The 20,075-nt window shown below is 43.0% G+C and overlaps 1 protein-coding gene across 3 annotated transcripts in view; it reads right to left on the bottom strand.

Annotated features, from left to right (window-relative positions):
• Nucleotides 1-2,989: 2,989 nt before the first annotated feature.
• EXD3 (exonuclease 3'-5' domain containing 3) overlaps nucleotides 2,990-20,075 on the bottom strand; it is a 213,753-nt gene continuing 196,667 nt past the window's right edge. For all 3 annotated transcript variants that reach the window (XM_073640587.1, XM_073640589.1, XM_073640588.1), the window contains 2 exons: nucleotides 10,519-10,615; nucleotides 2,990-3,770 (listed from right to left, as the gene is read on the bottom strand). In XM_073640587.1, coding sequence (XP_073496688.1) covers nucleotides 3,487-3,770; nucleotides 10,519-10,615 — 381 coding nt within the window. In that variant the 3' untranslated portion in view covers nucleotides 2,990-3,486. The remainder of the gene's footprint in view (nucleotides 3,771-10,518; nucleotides 10,616-20,075) is intronic.

The following is a 20,075-nucleotide window of genomic DNA, read 5'->3' as shown; positions in this document are numbered from 1 at the left end:
TCCATTCACAGTCCATGGTGTTATGTTCAGCTGTATGGCGTATCTGCGCCTGGCTGCTCTGTTCACTTCCTCCTGGTTGCAGGCTTGCAGACGAGAAGAAGTATGCGTGGGTGCTGGGCCATAGGGGGTCCCAGATAAGAGACCAATAGCGGACTAACCGTTTTCATTCTCTGGTTTACCTCTTTAAGAACATTGCATCCCTGATACACTTGAGATTTCCAGTGAATCAAGTAGAAAGGACCACTACCCCTTAAAGGGGTGGCCCAGGACCACTACCCCTTAAAGGGGTGGCCCAGGACCACTACCCCTTAAAGGGGTGGTCCAGGACCACTATCCCTTAAAGGGGTGGCCCAGGACGACTATCTTTAAAGGAGTTGTGCAGGATTGGAAATTCATGGCCTCAGTCTTCCATAAACAGCACCATGCCTGGCTGACTCGGGTATTACAGCATAGTTCAGAGATGTAACACCACATACAATCTAAGGTCAGACGTGGAGCCATTTTTTGAAGAACGCTGCCTACTTTTTCCAATCGTGGTCACACCCTTTAAGCATATTAGAAGCTTTGTGAGGAAAAGTGAATATTTCTATGTTTTAAAAAAACTTCTTATTTGCTTAATGGGGATGCCCAGAATTGGAAAAACATGGCTAATTTCTTCCGAAAACAGTGCCACACCTGCCCCCAGGTTGAGTCTGGTATTGCAGAATGGGTCAGATGTATTATACTGCATATAACGTGTGAACACAAAATGTTTCTGAAAGACAATGGCTATACTTTGCCAGTCCTGGGAACTACCTTAAAGAAAATTAAAAGCTTTAAAAACAAGGAAATACTAACTTTTTGTCACAGTTACACATTATCTCTGTCAAATATGGCAAACCTATGCTCCAGATGTATAAATCTGCCTATAGCGCTGCTGCATACATCTTCCTTAGACTCCATAAAACTACATCTACAGTAATACCTGTATAAGAAGCAAAAAAATTAAACGTACACCTTCACATCTTAGCGAAAATGCAACAGTTCCTGGGCAGGTAGTCGCAGCCTCCTTGGCAGCCATGGGGTTAATGACACCTGACTCAATAAAGTGATCATCTCTCCTGGGGCTCCCACAACCACAGAAGAAAAAAAGTAGTTTAAGCAGTGAGGAAAGGCGGAGCTTGGGACCAGCCAATCAGCTGTCTGCGGTGAAGGTGGATGAAATAGAGAGGGAGTGGTCTGACGTTGATTCATTAAAATGTGTCGGAGCGTGGGAACAGGGACAGGATTTCTTCCCAGCAGAGTCTGGTACAAAAGGCTCAGAGAGAAAAAGGAGGAGACCAGGGCTGCTAGGAAATAACAAGCTGGCGGAGAGGAAGAACTGCGGCCATCCAGAGTGATGGCAAGCTTCTGGGACGAGTGTCTGGAAGGAATCTACATGCACTTGATCAGGGCTGGTTTCACTGCCGATATTAGCAATAGACTCCTCAGTGATATAATACTGCTGTAATTCAGATTAGAGAACCATTCTGCCCTGTACGAACATTTATATTGCAGTGCACACCCCACAGAATCATAGCAGCCCCCTTTATGTAATGGTCCTGAAGGGCTTAAAAAGGGATTTCTCATCATCATAGATGGGTAAAAACATCTAACAACAGGAGGGATTTTTAATTCTATAGCTTACCTCTCATTGCCTAGGTTACCGGCCACCTTTGCCATGTATAAGTGGTGATTGGTCAACCAGAAAAGGAACACAGCGCTTACAAGCTCTTTGCTATATCGCTGGATCTTATGCTCCTCCGATACAGCAGAGAACATGTTTGAAGCACAGTTCGTTCTAACAGTGTAATCTTCAGGAGCGCTCTGCCCCCACAGGCAGGCAGGAAGCCTGGAGGCAGAGGAATGGTGGGATCCTGATGATAGTGTGAAGACCTCTTTAATATCAGAGATTAACCTCTCCTTACACATTGCGATTTTCAGCACCCATTTTTCCATATGCCATGCGTCAACATCCCCTCAAAAAACACAGAAAAAGTGTCATTCTGGCCTCTGTGAGGACTGAGTTGTCGGGATGCCTTTTTCCTGCTGTACTGTTCCATACAAGGAAATCCTGAAAAAAAATAAGACCCCTATACCGCTCGAGATATTTTAGGTGCCTGTGGGCGACGATGGGTGGCACAGTACGCCCATACAGACATATCCATAGGAGGAATACCTCTCATTTTATTCATCTTTTCCATGTACAGTGCTATTTTCCCTGGTCACAACTGGCAGAGTACGCCGGCCAGAGCAGGTCGTCTCATCATCAGAACTTAAAACGTTGTCCTTGTTTGTGTAAAGAAAAAAAAATCCTGCAATATTCTGAAACGGACACAAAAGCATTCTGATTTATTGCAACAAGTCGGCAAAATTATTTTCAGGAAGGGCTTTTGGTATGCGACTGTTTCCATTCACAGATAGTAATCAGAGTAATACACAATGTATCAGAAAGTTTCTGATCGTTTTACTAAGCAAGACAGTAGCTTTCATAAAAGTATAGGATAATATGGAAAAGGTTGGTGCTCATCTTCAGATTGGGGCTCCCCCGTATGTCACTGAGGGCGGCACAGCGAATCATTCAAGCACCTGAAGCCCCCTTGGGTCATACCCAGCCTTTCCCACTCTGTGCCACTTTTATCAAAAGTGAAATTGCATGCAACCTATATGAGCATTTTGGGACATGTGGGTTGTTTGGCCCCATCGGTCTTCTCCTTTCACAACATATGAAAACCATCTTGTCGCCATAGCAAAGTAATAACAGTGCAGCAGAAGAAATGTAATCTGATGGTTGCTATAGGCAACAAGACGAGTTTTCTGTCAGATGGTTTTGATAAATGTCAGTAAGGCTTGCAGATATGATCTGGCGCCCGGCACACCGTCCTTTACTCACAAGCGCAGTGTCCTCACCTCTGCGACAAAAGTCTTCTTCTCCTTCTCACTTCCTTCAGGACTTTAAAAGGAATGAAAGTTTTTTTATTTTTAGCTTATTATTTTATTTATATACAAAAAAGAATTAGAATGAACATCGGTGAGAGATTGCAAAATGCTAAAACAGATCATTAAAAACAAAAAAAATAATCAAATTTAAAAAGAAATAAAAACAAAGTGAGACCACCAGGGGCGGATGAAATGGCGGTACAGCACATACAGACCAATCAGATGCCAGAACCATTTTCTACAAATCAATATTGATTGATTGATTGCTATTAGAAACACAAATGTGTTCTCCTTGGTTAAATATCCGCCAGGAAAAAAAAAAGCCCCAAAAAACCCTGAATGTTGCGGAATTGTTCTGATCCCCCTCTCTAATGCCGCCATTTTCAGAACCATCACCCAATCATTAAAAATTAGTAAAATAAGTGTTAGGACTGTTACAACCGTTAACCCTTGCTTATCCAAAGCATGCCATTTTGGCAGAACTGAAAAAGAAACGCCTGATCCGATCTGGTCCCCCAGTTTCCCCTTTCAGAGAGCCTGGTTGGCAGACTGGTAGATACACTCTCCATTGCCCTGCAGCACTTCCTTGAATTGTGAGACCACCCGTCCGAAGTGTGATCCTTCCCAGAAGATTTTGCCACATTGACTGCAACAGAAGAACAGGGGCACCTTGTCTAAGAGTCCCGGGGGTACAGTGTCCAGCTGGAGGGGGGCACCGTTGGCAAGGAGCAGAGATTCCGAGGAGATGCCCATTTCCTCCATCCATTGCACATTTTCGCATACCCGCTCCATCTTGCTGGCATGTGGGGGATCTGTGGATAATAACACAAAAATTGTAACACCAAGTATGCCAAAAAATACAGGGAAAGCTGTACGAGAACCAATATGGCAGCCATGAATACTACCCGCGAGTGCAGAACAGTGCTTCAGCCCCTTCTATATGCCGACCAGACACAATATACCTCCCCCGACGTCTGCCGCTTATTGAGGACATGTCTAAATAATTAGACTTTAGTCCCCCATATGGGACTAGTTATGTGTCCAGTTCTGAACGTGATAGACACGCGCCGAATGCAACAGGGACCTTCGCGGCTCGCTGGTGGGAGTCTGGAAGGAAAATGTAATAAAAAATGCACAAGGGGCAGAATGGAAAAATCCTCAGCCCTGAATCTTGAAAATCGCCACAGTAAAATATTTCTGGTTTCGCATAAATGAAGGGATGTCCCATAAATGACATTTATCAACTCTCCAAAGTGTATGATCACAAAAACAAGAGTCCCCTGAGCGTATGGAGCAGTACTGAGCCTGTGCGCTCCTGCTACATCCACTGTCTATATCAGTGGTGGCTGCACCTACTCAACTCGCACCTCTGGATCGATCAGGGTCCAAGCGATCATAAATTTAATCACCCCTATAATGTATACTGAAAATGTCTGAGACTTATTAATACGCTCGGTGGATCTATTTCCAGGAACTAGACTTGCAGTCAGTGAATGGAAACATTCTTGGTTACAAATCAGAACTAATAAGCTGAACAGGCTGAAGTCCCCAGTCAAGATTATTTTGGTGACAATTCCATTGCTAACAATCGCCATCCAAGGCATGTGAATGGGATTTTTACAACGCTGTTTACATGAACTAGGGAAAAAAAAAAATCTTCCCTGGTTATTAGGCTGCAGCAAAAAGCTTCTGCATGAAAAAGCCATCGGGTTAGAAGTACTACTGAATGGGGTGATGTGTGAACCTGCCCTAAAATTTCTTGCAGTTGAGGGTTTGTTACAATTGCATCCAGGCTAGACAATCCTGGATGAGCAAAAGTCTCTCTCCAGCCCAGAGGGTTTGCTACAATGTATTAGTGAAGGTACTAGCTTTTATCATGAAGCCTAAGCTTAATTAGCCATCCATTTGAAACGGATCCAGTAAGCAAAAAATGAATCCTTTTCAAATAAAAGAGAAATCTATGGCTATTTAGCATGTCCATTGTCCATAAACTTCAATGTTAAAAAAAAGGATCCAGTTGAAATCAATTATTATTTTTTTTTTTTTTTTTAGACGGACTGCTGAAGGATCCGTTCTAATGGACGACTACTGGACATGAGGACATAGCCTTACTTGACCAATGGAAATCTCCCCTGTTAGTCTGTAAACTGGGAAATACTAAGTCTATGTATAATTATCATAGTACCGAAATCTGTGCGCTTGAAAAACACCAGGACGATTGGGGCCAAATTGCCCTGTGTATGGTGCAAGTCTCCTATGTACCTATTTTGGTGATCTGACTTAGGACAGAGAAAGGCAATCAGGTGTTGGGTATCAAGGGGGAAAATAAGGCTGCGTACCCACGATCTGTAATAGCAGGGTTTTGGACGCTGCGTTGAACATCAGAAGCACAGTGGATGGATTTATAGAAATCCCATGCCCACTGTACTTATATTTAATGCAGTGTAAACTCACTGGCCACGCGGGTATACAAGACGCAGCATGTTCATTCAACAGAAATTTCCCCAGTAGAATGTATAGGATGCAGTAACTCCGCATGTGATCAATGAACACATCCGTATTTACCCGCGTGATCGGACGCAACGCTTTGGACGCAGTAAAAATACGCTGCGTCCAAAGCACTGCTATAGGCTGATCGTGGGCACATAGCCTAACAAGATGCTTTGCCTGGGCCGACGTATACAGATAGAGGAAAGTCTCTGCTTAGGGTGAGAGTCAGGGGCCTAAGGTAAAAGGTGAGAAGTCATTTAACAAAAAATCAAAATTGGGCAATGTGACATCAGCAGAAAAAAATACCCAAAAAGTCAGGCCAAGTTCCACGTCACTGGAGACAATGTATCTGGAGACTCTTACTTCTCACCTCCACTGTAACATAAGTTACAGTCGCTCGTCCTCCCCTCCTTTACTTTCCCATTAGTAAGAAAAACTTTGGGAAAGGAGCCAAGAGTAGAAAATATGAGGCATTGTTCGGGCTGCCCATTGTGTCCCGACCTTTTGCACACTTCAAGGAATGCTTGGTATTCCGTTACCCCCCCCATCCAACCCCTCCTCCTTTTCCCTCCTTCAAGGCATCTCAGTAGAAGGACGGAGCCCTGCGAGGTTGGTGGCGACGTCACCAGGACAAGATAGCAGGGGTTTTTTTTTATTTTTTTCTTCCTGTTTTTCTGGGAGACTGTTACAATAAAAGATACATTGTAATAAGTGTGGAGCAGTTAATAGATTTCCTCAGAAATATAAATGAAGAGCAGGTCACAAGGGGAAATGTGGATTTCTAGTTTAGGAGGGAGGGGGTGAGGTCAACTATGTGTCTATTTTAGAAAACCATAAGAAGGAGGCAAATATGATTGCAGCTATAGAGGGATGCAGAGGATGCAGTTGCCAGGGGGGAACCATTGGTCAAAGGTGTACGGTACATTTTAGGCTACGGAGTCTTAATGCAAAATCTAAAACGTCACCTGACTGCTATGAATATTTTATAATACTGTTACAATTGAGCTCGCAGAGGTTGGATGGTTTAGCAACAAAGGCAAGGCCTACACAGAGTGCAGCTACTGCAAGTGACAGAAGGGTAGTTGGTAGCAATTTTGCATTTTGGGTCCTGGATTAAATAGAGTGTTCCCTCTAAATCCAAGGTAACCAACAATTTAGCAGTCAAGAAATCTGCCAGAACAGACTTTTTGGCAATGGGACTGAATGTAACAGGTCTGGATCCATTTACTGGGCACCTTGCTGTTCAAGTGATGGCTGCACCCTGTGCATATGTGTGGGGTCATCATATCACCTGCAAGGAGCGGGGTACAGTCCAGGTGCCCATTAGATAGATCAGGCTCTTCTGTATTTGGCATCTGGTTTGTATCTTTAGCCATTACACATTCGGCTTATGCTGAGGAATATACATGTGTTACTAAATGGTTGATGTTAGGTATTATACATAATAACCATATGATTATATATTTGATGCAATCGTGCAATATGTCTTTGATTATAACTTAGCCAACCAATTGATACATACACTGCATTATAAGGTGTGATTATGTACCTGATGGAATTGTGCAATATACCCTGATTACAACTTAGCCAATTAACTGATTTATACTGTGCATTATATATTGGCAATAGTGTTATATATCGAGCTATTTTGTAAAAAGCATTACAGAAGTTACTGAATTGTATAATAGACCTTTTTGTAATCTGATTAAATGTATTAAATCATGCTATGCAGTATATATGTTGGTAATACTAATGTATATTGAGTTAACTTATACAAAATACTACCTCTTGCCAATAAGATAGTGGTGGATCACACCACCCTTGTGTTTTTATGGGATTTTTTTTAAGGGGCTGGTTTTTATCTTTACTCTGTTTGCTGTGTTTAAATAATTGCAATAAAGTAACAATATGAAATAACAGATGACTATTTTCTATTAATTGACTACTATGTTGTAAGGAGGAAGTGTATAGAAGTTATATCAATTTGGGGTACTCCTTATGAATTACCTATGGATCTATATATCCTTTATGTGGTTATTAATTCTTCTGTATTTGGGCCCATTACATGTTACTCAATGGATGGGGCCATTGGGCTCCCACAAGACATTGCTCGAGTATCAGAGATAAAGCAACATCCAAAACTTTGAGACGAACAGGACGGCCTAAACTGCAAAACCTTTAACATGACGGCACTGAAGTCGGAAACAATTGCACCTTTTGCACAAGGCATCGCACACAACAGTCCAGCGCAATGAAAGTGAATCGCAAAAGTAGCAAGAAAGTAAGAGAAAGTCCGGAAACTCTGATCAATGCATAAAATGGAAAAAAAATGTTGAAGAAAATATGGCGAGACGTGATGGTGGAGTGATTGGTGGAGAGTAGTATTGGTGCAGGATGTTGGAGGACGTGAGGATCTCTCCTGCACCCTTTCATCACTGGACTTCAAAAGATAAATTACATCACAGTGGAAGCTGAATGAGGGCTTTAGATTGACACCCCCAACTCCAGGCACCAGGGTCCACTAGAAGAATTTCTTTTCACTGTATTGTAGTTTACAACATATTGAAGAAGTCATCGGGAAGGAGAGAGGGGGGGCGGACTCCTTCTAAGGACACGTTCACACTATCAGTATTTGGTCAGCATTTTGCATCAGTATTTGTAAGCCAAAACCAGGAGTGGGTTATAAATACAGAAGTGGTGATGTGTTTCTATTATTATTTTCCTCTGATTGTTCCACTCCTGACTTTGGCTTACAAATACTGATGTAAAATACTGACCGAATACTGAACAAGGCCTAATAAGGGAAGGCCATGAAGAGCGATTCCCTGATATGATATTATTGAACACTTGTGACTGTAAGGTCCTACATGGGGAACTAAAACACAGGGGGCAAAATACAGGCCTAGTTGTGGCAGCAATGTGTTAGCACAAGCTTTCCCATGTGGGCTAATATCATTAGGGAATAGCTACATAACCGATTACCTGATATAATTGCACATAGGCCCTGTAGATCGTCAGGGGCAAGTTGTCACGTTGGCAATTAGTGCAGTTTAATTGCCTGTTCATTACAAATCTATTTACTGGCTTGTTTGCTTTTTCTAGAACTGACCTCAAAAAGACCTTATCAAGGTATGTAAATCCCTGCGATTTCCTCCCTCCATGCTGCAATATAGATAAAGTCTGGTGTGACATTAACCAAAGCTTCATCAAGAAGGAGGCAGAGTCTCCGGCTTCAAGGGTGTGGATGTGTGCGGACAGTTATCGGCCATTTACGGGCACATCTGGGGGTTTAGAGGGTTCTCCATAGAAATGTAAAAAAATTAATGATTTCAACCTACCTCCCACTCCACATTCAAATAGAGGGTAGGAGACAAGCGGCGTCTACACCTGCGGCAAAACTCATCACAACAGGTTAAAATCTACTCGCCATTTACAATTATTGCCAAATAACAGAAACTAAATCTGTTCCTATTTTGTGTCTACAGCTCTCATGCAGAATGATGTGTCTCCATGGTTACAGATCCTGCAGTCAAAAGTTACTCCACTCGTTCATGATATCATACAGGCATTAGAAGAGGAGAGTGACTGAGGGAAGTAGCAGGATCAGACGACATCGTGCTTATTTGTAGTCTGTAACGATGGAGACACATAGCCCTGAATAGGTGCTCTATACATAAAACGGTACGAAATTTTTTTTTTCCATGCAGATAATTTTAAAAGTAGCTTCGTCTTTCCATTCTAGGTGCATCAGAGCAGTTATGTAAGCAGTATTTATTTCTCCAGGTTGGCAGATGCACTTTATAAGAAAGTGCTCACCCCTCTTCCTTATCCTGTGTACTGCAGGCTTCATTTTCATCTAACTCCACAGCACATAACCCAGTAGGGGGGGTAGGTCAGACCTGGAGCTTTATTGCAGGCCTTATCTCTCTGACTTTCATGCTGAGCACTAATGATTCCTTAAGGAAATTGCCTGTTTTCACCTCAGCTGGTGAGAAAAGACAGGGAGGGAAGGGCGATGGGAAACTGGCAAGAGGGAGGACACACCTTCACTGCCAGGCAAACGCCCAGCGTTCTCACACTTACCTGCAGACTGAATAAACAGCACAGAGCCAAGAAAAGAACCTGGGGACAGGTGTAATCTGCCAGCACCCTTTCATGTCCTGCCAGGACACCATGCTCTGTAAATGTGCCTGCTATTGAATGGCTGCAAGTCACATCACAAAGGTGGTGCGGGGAGCTGTGCCACCCAGCTATTGACCAGTGGTGGGCAAGAGCACGAAACATATTACATGTTTTATCTGTAAGATTACACTTCTACTGGATCATTTTCCAGATGTCAATTGAGTGCTGCTCTGAAATACTTTGGTTTGTCATGGGAAAAATAATGGCAGATTTTTTTTTTCCCCCATCTCAATCGTTTAGATGCCTCAATCACTATTGTCCAGGGCATCTAAAGCATTAAACTGCAGCACACCAAGCTCTCCCTCTCTGATCCCGGCAGTTGCAAGCACATTTTAGTTGCATGCCCGCCGCTGCGTATGAACGAGCTCAGCTTCTGGCCTGCTTCGTATATTCCCCATCTACATGTAGGTCACAATAAACCAAGGAGTTAAAAGTCAATTTACATTTTTTGCAACCAATTTCTATTAAAAGCAAAATCTCCTATTGTGCTGTGTATACAGCTCCTCTGCAACTCTATGCGTCTCTGTGGTTACAGACTACAAACAAACCCTGTGAAGTCAGATCCAAAGGTTACTCCCCTCTGCAGGATGGAGACTGATGAGAGTAACATAGGAATACAAGATCAGACTGTACACAGGACGGCTTGCTTGTAGTCTGTTACCATAGAGACACATAGGGATTCACAGGATCTGCAGACTCAAAACGGTAGGAGATTTTTAAACAAGGCTAAGCTGCTTAAATTTTTTATGTATTTTAGATACATTAGTGCAATCTCAAGTTGCAAAAGTATACAAACCCTTTCTGAGGCAACTGCAGTTTGCAGGTTCTAGTAGTAGCGTAATCAGTTGCATTACGGACATTAGGACATTGGTTAGTTTACCCCCTCACCTCGCTTGCCGCAGGTCTCCTCTAGGTAGTCACGGTGTCTCATGAGCTGTATCATCTGGTCCTGGGAAATGTGCAGATACTTGTTACAGTTACACACCTGAAAGAAAGCAGAAACCAATCATTACTGACAGGCAGAGCAAGGAACCCAGACTGATAGATGCACTGGCCACCACTTCACCTGTAGCCAGGTAAGCACATGAGGCTCACACACCAAGCTGAGATACTCAAGCTCTGCAGACAGTATGAGCATTGATCAGCGTAAGGTACACCAGCTCAGCAGACTGCAGTCATCAATGTCCTGGAGTCGATTATATAAAAGGTAGTGGCAACAACATACAATCGTATATTATACCTAACCACATATAATATGAATGTTGTTACATTTCAGCTTTATTACATCATTCACCAGTGATATCACCAATCATTTATACAAGAACAGAAGTAAATGTACCATTGTATAAATTATTGTGTTTCATATTGTTCGCCAGGGTGCGGCCACAAAGCAGGAGCTACAGCGAGGAGGACAAGGAAGACAATAGGAGTGGATTCTTGGAACAAATATAGTCACCTCTGATCGCCAGCGTACATATAGAATTAAACTGCATGCATACTGCATAAAGTATTATACCCCAGAGCTGCACTCACTATTCTGCTGGTGAAGTCACTGTGTATATACACTACATTACTTATCCTGTACTGATCCTGAGTTACATCCTGTATTATACTCCAGAGCTGCACTCACTATTCTGCTGGTGGAGTCACTGTGTACATACATTACATTACTTATCCTGTACTGATCCTGAGTTACATCCTGTATTATACTCCAGAGCTGCACTCACTATTCTGCTGGTGCAGTCACTGTGTACATACATTACATTACTTATCCTGCACAGATCCTGAGTTACATCCTGTATTATGCTCCAGAGCTGCACTCACTATTCTGCTGATGCAGTCACTGTGTACATACATTACATTACTTATCCTGTACTGAGCCTGAGTTACATCCTGTATTACACTCCAGAGCTGTACTCACTATTCTGCTGGTGCAGTCACTGTGTACATACATTACATTAGTTATCCTGTACTGATCCTGAGTTACATCTTGTATTATACTCCAGAGCTGCACTCACTATTCTGCTGGTGTAGTCACTGTGTACATACATTACATTACTTATCCTGTACTGATCCCGAGTTACATCCTGTATCATACTGCAGAGCTGCACTCACTATTCTGCTGGTGCAGTCACTGTATACATACATTACATTACTTATCCTGTACAGATCCTGAATTACATCCTGTATTATACTCCAGAGCTGTACTCACTATTCTGCTGGTGCAGTCACTGTGTACATACATTACATTACTTATCCTGTACTGATCCTGAGTTACATCCTGTATTATACTCCAGAGCTGCACTCACTATTCTGCTGGTGCAGTCACTGTGTACATACATTACATTACTTATCCTGTACTGATCCTGAGTTACATCCTGTATTATACCCCAGAGCAGCACTCACTATTCTGCTGGTGCAGTCACTATGTACATACATTACATTACTTATCCTGTACTGATCCTGAGTTACACCCTGTATTAACAACTCCAGAGCTGCACTCACTTTTCTACAGGCTTCAGAGCTAAAATCTTTTAGCATTCTCTGCTAGTTCAGTGACTGCATTCCTGGTATTTTAACTATGCAGATTTCTTATATAGGAGAATAGAAAAGCTATGTGCGGGAGCAGTGGCTGTGATGATCATCACACAGTTTTACAGGAAAAAATACAACTAAATAGTAACCAATGCGTTCTCCTTTATCATTTTGTATAAATGTTCATTTTATTATTATGTAAAGGGGAAATGCCCAGTGAATACAATGCCTGTGTAGGACTTTTGCCTCCGTACCCAGCCTATTGTCACCCTCTGATTATATGTATATTTATAATACCTGCCTATCTAGTTCATGGTCACAGGTATGGCTTCACTGATGATATATTTATGCCTCGGACGGATATAGAAAGCGTGAGAAGAGGAAATCAGAGGTAGCCCTACAGCCAGAAATTCAGCTCAGCAGGGAACAAAGGACTCACTAAGAAGAACCGGTTCCCCCAGCACAAGAGCAAGGCAGGATGAGGGGTGTTCTGCTGGCTGGAGAGAGGGTGTGAGGAGCAGGCAGGAAAGTAAAGAACGGAAGGTGTGGGACTCTTATTAACAATTTCAAGGGCTGTAAAGTCTATTGGATCCGCCGGCTGCAAAAGATGAAATAATGGCTGTAATTTTCATATATTATTACTCTGTAAAGCCATAGTCTACAACTGTTGCAATACTACAACTCTTAGTATGCCCTGACTGCCTTCGCTAATAGTTTTGCAACATCTGCAGGTTTGTAGGGGATCCCATTGTATCGTCTTTTCCATAAGTTCCTACAATCTCAATTCTCAAAAGGGAATGCTATTAGTCTGGAAAAATAAAAAAAATGCTGGATTAAAAAAAATAAATAAAAAGATCAAATTCTCTGGCATCTCACAGACCAGAAAGAGTTAAAAAACAAAAACGTTCTTACCCTTAATGACTAACGAAATAACTAAACCTAAAATGACTGAACAAGCAAAGAGGACTTGACACCGTAACTGTTCATCCTGGAGCCTGGGACGATGAACGCTATATTGGTGGCCACCCAGCTTTCTAGGACTGTAATCTCAGGCATTCATCTCCCCCAATTACCATGTAGGACGGTCATAAGCAAACTATGCACTGCAGGGATAAATTCTTCCTCTGCAATGAATGAGTTAATGAGGAAAGAAAGAGGAGGGGGGCAAACGTCCCTGAAATGTATTGCTACTGTATTTCTGGCAGTCATCAAACAAACAAAAAAGGGACTTGGAAGCAGAGAGACTTTCCCAGGGAATAGGTGTTAAGTGCTGTCTGTCCTGAATGTCTGTCCTGACCCCCCTTCTCCAGCCTCTGGGGTGTGAGAAATACGACTTCATTACCCCTCATTAGGAAGTCACTTTGCTCTGCACTTTCTCACATTGGGCAGACTGCGGAGCTTCCCAGGAGAGAGCAGTGCTGGACCTGCAGGGTCACACTCATGAAGGGAGTTGTTCTTTTTTCTAACTTGTATTATGGAATTGCTTTATATGCAATTACCTGCTGGAGAAAAAGAGAATCTAAAAGGATCTCAGCGACAACTGAGGAATCAGACTGCTGCTCATCTTCACCGCCTACAGAAATAATATGCACCTGTAAGGGAAGTGCAAGGCACTGGGATGTCAGCGTGTCATTAATCTGTACCCCAAGTGTCAGAATAATCCCGTACCCAGAGTGTCAGCATCACTTTCCAGTACTCAGTGTCAGCATCTTTATCCCTTACAGCGAGTGTCAGTGTCATTATCCCATACCCCGAGTGTCAGTGTCATTATCCTGTACCCCGAGTGTCATTGTCATTATCCTGTACCCCGAGTGTCAGCGTCATTATCCTGCACCCCGAGTGTCAGCGTCATTATCCAACACCTTGAGTGTGTCACTATCATGTACCCCAAGTGTCAGCATCATTATCCCATACCCTGAATGGGAGTGTCAGTCTCCTGTACCCAAGTGTTATTATCCTTGTACCCGGAGGGTGAGTATCATTATGCTGCAGCCCAAGTATCAGTGCCACTATCCTGTACCCCGAGTGTCAGTGTCACTATCCTGTACCCCAAGTGTCAGTGTCATTATCCTGTACCCGAGTATCAGTGTCACTATCCTGTACCCTGAGTGTGAGTGTCATTCTCCTATACCCAAGTGTTATTATCCTTGTACCCAGAGGGTGAGTATCACTATCCTGCACCCCGAGTATCAGTGCCACTATCCTGTACCCTGAGTGTTAGTGTCATTATCCTGTACCCCAAGTATCAGTACCACTATCCTGTACCCCAATCAGGTATGCCTTATGCCATTATTCAGGAACCCCAATAATCTTCATTTTGTGAAGGTGTGATTTTTGGTATCTTTCTTTTTACACCTTGACTCTTGTGGATTAGGGGAAGGTTCCCTTTGAAGTTTTACTTATGAACTCATTTACAGCCTGTTCAGCAATGCAACAAACTGCACATTACTCCATTTTCTCTCCTGAGAAAGCATTGACAAGTTGGTGACATGCTGTATCATGAAGCAACATTTGGCTATTTGGGTGGCTGCGCTTTCTGGGGAACATATTGTAGCCAAATTGTGATTGGGAAACTGACAGGTGTAGCAGCAGAAGGAAGGACGGAACATATAATTGGCAGCAATTTGCTAAGCCCCAGTTGTACAAGTGGGAAGATGAGAGGCAGGTCAGTGGGAAAATCACAGCGGCTCCGACTCCAGACCAGAGAGCTGTGAAATGCCTTTGAAATAAGTGACTGTCACTAATGGACACATCTATTAAGACCTCACATTTCTTAAGCCCCTTTACTGTTCTAGAGCAAACGTGAGGTTTGTCTCAGACCTTATGGCTGCAAATACTCCCTAATGATATTATCAGAGGAGTAACCAATGATGGCCTGCTGGGAAATTATGAGCCGATATTAGAGAATTGATCAAAAAGCAACTCCCTAAGACATGCAGAGCAATGTGAGCAGTCGTGGCTGCATACAAAGCCAATATAAAGTCAAATGAGGGGTCGCTCACTGTTAAAGAGTGGGGGCTCTGGAGTGAGTTATATCAAATTCAGTTCCAAAAGAAACTCCGGCACTCCAATGTGAATGCAAAGATTATTTATTTATTAACCCCACAACAGAAAAAGCGGCCAACGTTTCGACCTTTATGGTCTTTGTCAAGGCCTTTTGCTAAATGTAGGCAAAAAACAGAATATAGGAAATAAATCATACAAAAATGTGAGCCACATGCATCAAAGTATAAAGAAGATCTCATTGTATAGGTATAAACTGAGAATCTATACACACATGATATGGGATAAGAAGCTAACACATCAGCATATAACATTGGCTAGTCAATATGTCTCAGGGAAAAAAATGTATATAGAGGCATGGCAGCATAGCACTGCCAATTCTACCAAGTAGTGAAAAAATAGAGAGTCTCACAGAAATCTAAGGTCACCATTCAATGTGAAACATAGTATAATGGATCCCCTTAGTGGTTTACAATATAGTTTAGGAAAGAGTAGAAACATATCAGATAATGTACACACCTGTAGGAGCAGGGGGTGTTTATGGAGAAAATAGTAGCGGTAAGTAATGCCGTATGTTGTGCCAATCGGTGCTGCCCTCTTTATATACCCCATATGGTTAGCTTACCTGTTCTGGAAAATCCGGCAGAGTGTGTGCTGGCTGCGTGTGGCATACAAACCCAAATTGCATGATACAATTTTTGCACAATTTGAGGACTTGCGATGTGTCTTTTTAAAAGAGGTGGTCCAGATTAAAAAAAAAAACAAAACATGGCTGCTTCTTTTAAAAACAGCACCCCCCTGTCTACTGGTTGTGACTGATATTGCATCAGAGCTCCATTAAAGTGGCGAGTGCAATGCTGCAATACTACAAACAACTTATGGACAAGCGAGGTGCTGTTTTTGGAAGGCAGTCATGTTTTTTTTTTTTTTTGTAAAACTGGACAAACATTTTCAGTCCCATTTTATTTGGAGTAAATTGCACAGCCATGGAGGTCACTTCTAAGGCATGCAACGTCGGTGTGACCCGGAGTCACAGCCGCAATGTATGACTCCATGCATTCCTATAGGTGAGAGTACAGTAACAATGTGTCCACTGCCCTACAGACTGGACACAGCTCTGGGGTCTAAACAATGGTGGCTACCACTATTACCACAGCACAAGGGTATGATCTGAAGTTTATCAATCAACATAAATGCTGGCACCCTACCCTACCGACCATAACAAGGCAAGGCATCTAATGAAATGTCGCCCTCTCTCGTACCACAGGGCATTGGGTTTGGGTGCGACTAACTTGCCCTGGACTTGCTCCAGGAGTCGACTGACTTCACCCTCGCATTGCCAAATATAAAGCACGTTCACCCAGATTAACACGTCGATGTCCGTGCCAGCCTCCGCAGTTTGGCCCAGATGGTGCACTTCAGTACAACACATGAAACCCCTTTAATAGATGGAATCTCGCCATTTCCCGGCTTTCTTGTAAGGCTGCTCAGGTTGCTCGTCTGTATGGCAGAAACTCACTTGTATGGAAAAAAATGAAGTGTGAGGATTATGGCGCCTGTGAGACAGGACTGCTCTGTGACTTCACCTACACATCCTGTACTGCAAGAGATAATGAATTCTGTCCGGAGACTGAATTATTTTCTCAAATTAAAGGAAACAGCGGCCTTAATTCCATCATAAACACCCCATAGCATCATTTAAACCCAGGATGTGAGCCAAGTCTCCGGCGCACGCTCCAGAATTCCAGGATCTGCTGGAAATGAGAGACACATGGAACGGCAGCCCCCGATCAGGCCGTCTCGGGAGACAGCGGGGATTTACACTTTGCCTGTACAATGTTCAAGTGCTTGGCCCCAGGCAAAAAGGCAACACATACAGCATTTACTATGTCATCTATCTCCTCATTTGTCCTCTCCTTCGGGGACATGCAAGAATCAGGAAAACGGGTCATCACTTCTTGTAAACACGATTCAGTCACCATTCCCATAAAAAAAATCCTACAATTCACCAGTGCAATGACTTATGCTGCACTGGAAGGATAGGGGCTGCCAAAAAACAGCACCTGTCCTTGTAGGTAGGATCGCTCCTACTTTGTACAAAGGGCAATTCCCTGGCAGGTTAGTCTGACTGTAAAGGCGCTGCCTGCTTTTGAGATCTCCTATTTTTAGCATTGTACATAGATTTGGTAGAGGAGGTTTCCCACTCCAGACCACCTTATATAAACCAGGGCAAGAGTTGCTACACATGGGGTCTATTCCCTGGGTTGGTCCCGTTTAATACTTCAGTAAAATAAATATGTATTGTCCAAACACTTCCAAAATCGATCATCAGGGGTTCTCTGTGTCCAAACTGGGCAACCCCTTTTCTATAGCATGTGATATCTCAGTGTGGTGCCCTGAGTTTATATTGATTTGCCCAATGTATCCTATAGGCACGCTAATGTCATGGCACCCTAGCAATGTGCAAGTTTTATTTGGCAGACACCCTGAAGGCAAGGCCCTTTGTCTACGTGCTTTTGCCATATCTGCACTCTCTCTTTACAGGAAAGGAAGTGGAGAGGGTGTGCAATTAAAGGGTTAACTTCCCAGCCTTTAGGATTCCCCATAGGGTCAGATGGCATTCTGGGTGGTCAAATATTCACACCCTACACCCTATTGTCCTGAGGGGAAAGGGCTGGGAAGAGAGCAGGGTGTCTAGGTGAAAAAAGGGACTGAATACATATCTGCAGGAATCAGAACAATGCTCATGGCTGTGTTGTATTAATAGGCGAACGCCCCCGCTAAGTACCAGGCAGTGAAAGGGTTAAGCAGGTTTGCACACATTCCAGTGTGAATGTGACATGTGCGCTGCCCTTGTCAGACTGGTTTGTGTATGTAGTGTAAGCATCCATAACCCTGATCAACTTTTTTTAATCAGAAGGGTGGAGACGCCACGGCGGGGTAAGATGACCTTCACTGCCAGGGAAAGTCACGTACAATCGCAGCATGTGATATACTGTGAAAACTTAAAGGGCACAGATCAGATGCAAAGGTCTGTGCTCAAAACCCCACTGATGCCATATTTTCATGTGCATATGAAAATGGCAATGGCGCCGCTCTTGAGGTAATATCAGGGATTACAGCAAATCATGATACAACTTAAAGTACAAGTGACCATCACCAAAAAAATCCCACTGTTCTGTGATGGGGGAACAGTTACTTGACATGTTTTACTTAAAGCATAAGGGAGGAGGTCTTTGTAGCCAGGATTCACCCCATTATTTTGTTCTATGAACAGTCCCCTCAAGAAAGGGACAAGTGGGTAAAAGGTTATTTGCCATCTTACCAAGCAGGTTAGGTGATACCTTGCCGATTACTGGGGGTCCCACCAATGGGACCCCTACTGATCCCAATGCTCCATTCATAGTCTGAGCCCTGTGCTATCTCCATCAGTCCTATAGGCAGAGAATTAAGTGTTGGCCGCAGCTCTATTCCAATGAGGCATTTCTGAGCCCTGTTCTTGGACTGACCCAGCAGTCCGACCAATAACAATCGAAGGGGATAACCCTGTAATGGGCAGAAGTGACTTCTATTTTACAAGAAGGGTGGCAGGAGTGCCCGCTACTAGGAGGAAAGAAGCTCAAGTAAATCCCATACTGATGTTAGCTATAGGGCCTCATCTTCTCAGACCCCGGCCGGACTGCCACCTTGTACTGATAGGTGAGGCGCTTAGAAGTGATCCTGTAACCCCTTCATATGGTTGTGTAGGATTATTTTTTTCTACTTTTTAGGTATTTTTGATCTTCTTCAGTTTACTTGGTAGAAGGAAGTTGTAAAAAACGAGCTACAGTAGTAATGTAAATCCGATGCAGGTTTTCTGGAAAGCCTCACACTAAGTACTATAGAGTCCTTACCCCCTATAGTGACATGACCTCAGGGACAATACCACTCTGTTCATGCCTCCAATGACAAAGAGGAGAGAAGTGGTACTGTGCATTACTTCAGCATTAAATCCATTGTTTCTATGGTTGCCACTGTTGCTAAAGAAGGAATGTCAATTACTCGGAACAGATCTGTCAAAAGGGAGAAGATGTTTGAGACAATTAGGAACCGGAGTGGCCACCAACAAAATACATTTCGAATTCACAGCAACCAATCAAATCTAGAATGCATTAAAAAATAAAAGGACGTCTCACAGGGTAGAAATAAGCCTTATCCTATAAATAATAAACTCTCACCCTAGAGTGCAGCTCTGGAGTATACTATAGGATGTAACTCAGGATCAGTACAGGATAAGTAATGTAATGTATGTACACAGTGACTGCACCAGCAGAATAGTGAGTGCAGCTCTGGAGTATAATACAGGATGTAACTCAGGATCAGTACAGGATAAGTAATGTAATGTATGTACACAGTGACTGCACCAGCAGAATAGTGAGTGCAGCTCTGGAGTATACTATAGGATGTAACTCAGGATCAGTACAGGATAAGTAATGTAATGTATGTACACAGTGACTGCACCAGCAGAATAGTGAGTGCTGCTCTGGAGTATAATACAGGATGTAACTCAGGATCAGTACAGGATAAGTCATGTAATGTATGTACACAGTGACTGCACCAGCAGAATAGTGAGTGCAGCTCTGGAGTATACTATAGGATGTAACTCAGGATCAGTACAGGATAAGTAATGTAATGTATATACACAGTGACTGCACAAGCAGAATAGTGAGTGCAGCTCTGGAGTATAATACAGGATGTAAATCAGGATTAGTTCAGGATAAGTAATGTATGTACACAGTGACTCCACCAGCAGAATAGTGAGTGCCGCTCTGGAGTATAATACAGGATGTAAATCAGGATCAGTACAGGATAAGTAATGTAATGTATGTACACAGTGACTGCACCAGCAGAATAGTGAGTGCAGCTCT

The sequence above is a fragment of the Phyllobates terribilis genome, unplaced genomic scaffold, assembly GCF_046119375.1.
Source record: "Phyllobates terribilis strain yellow unplaced genomic scaffold, ASM4611937v1 Scaffold_7__3_contigs__length_470593459, whole genome shotgun sequence".
Lineage (NCBI taxonomy): Eukaryota > Metazoa > Chordata > Amphibia > Anura > Dendrobatidae > Phyllobates > Phyllobates terribilis.
This window is presented reverse-complemented; position numbering and strand designations above follow the sequence as displayed.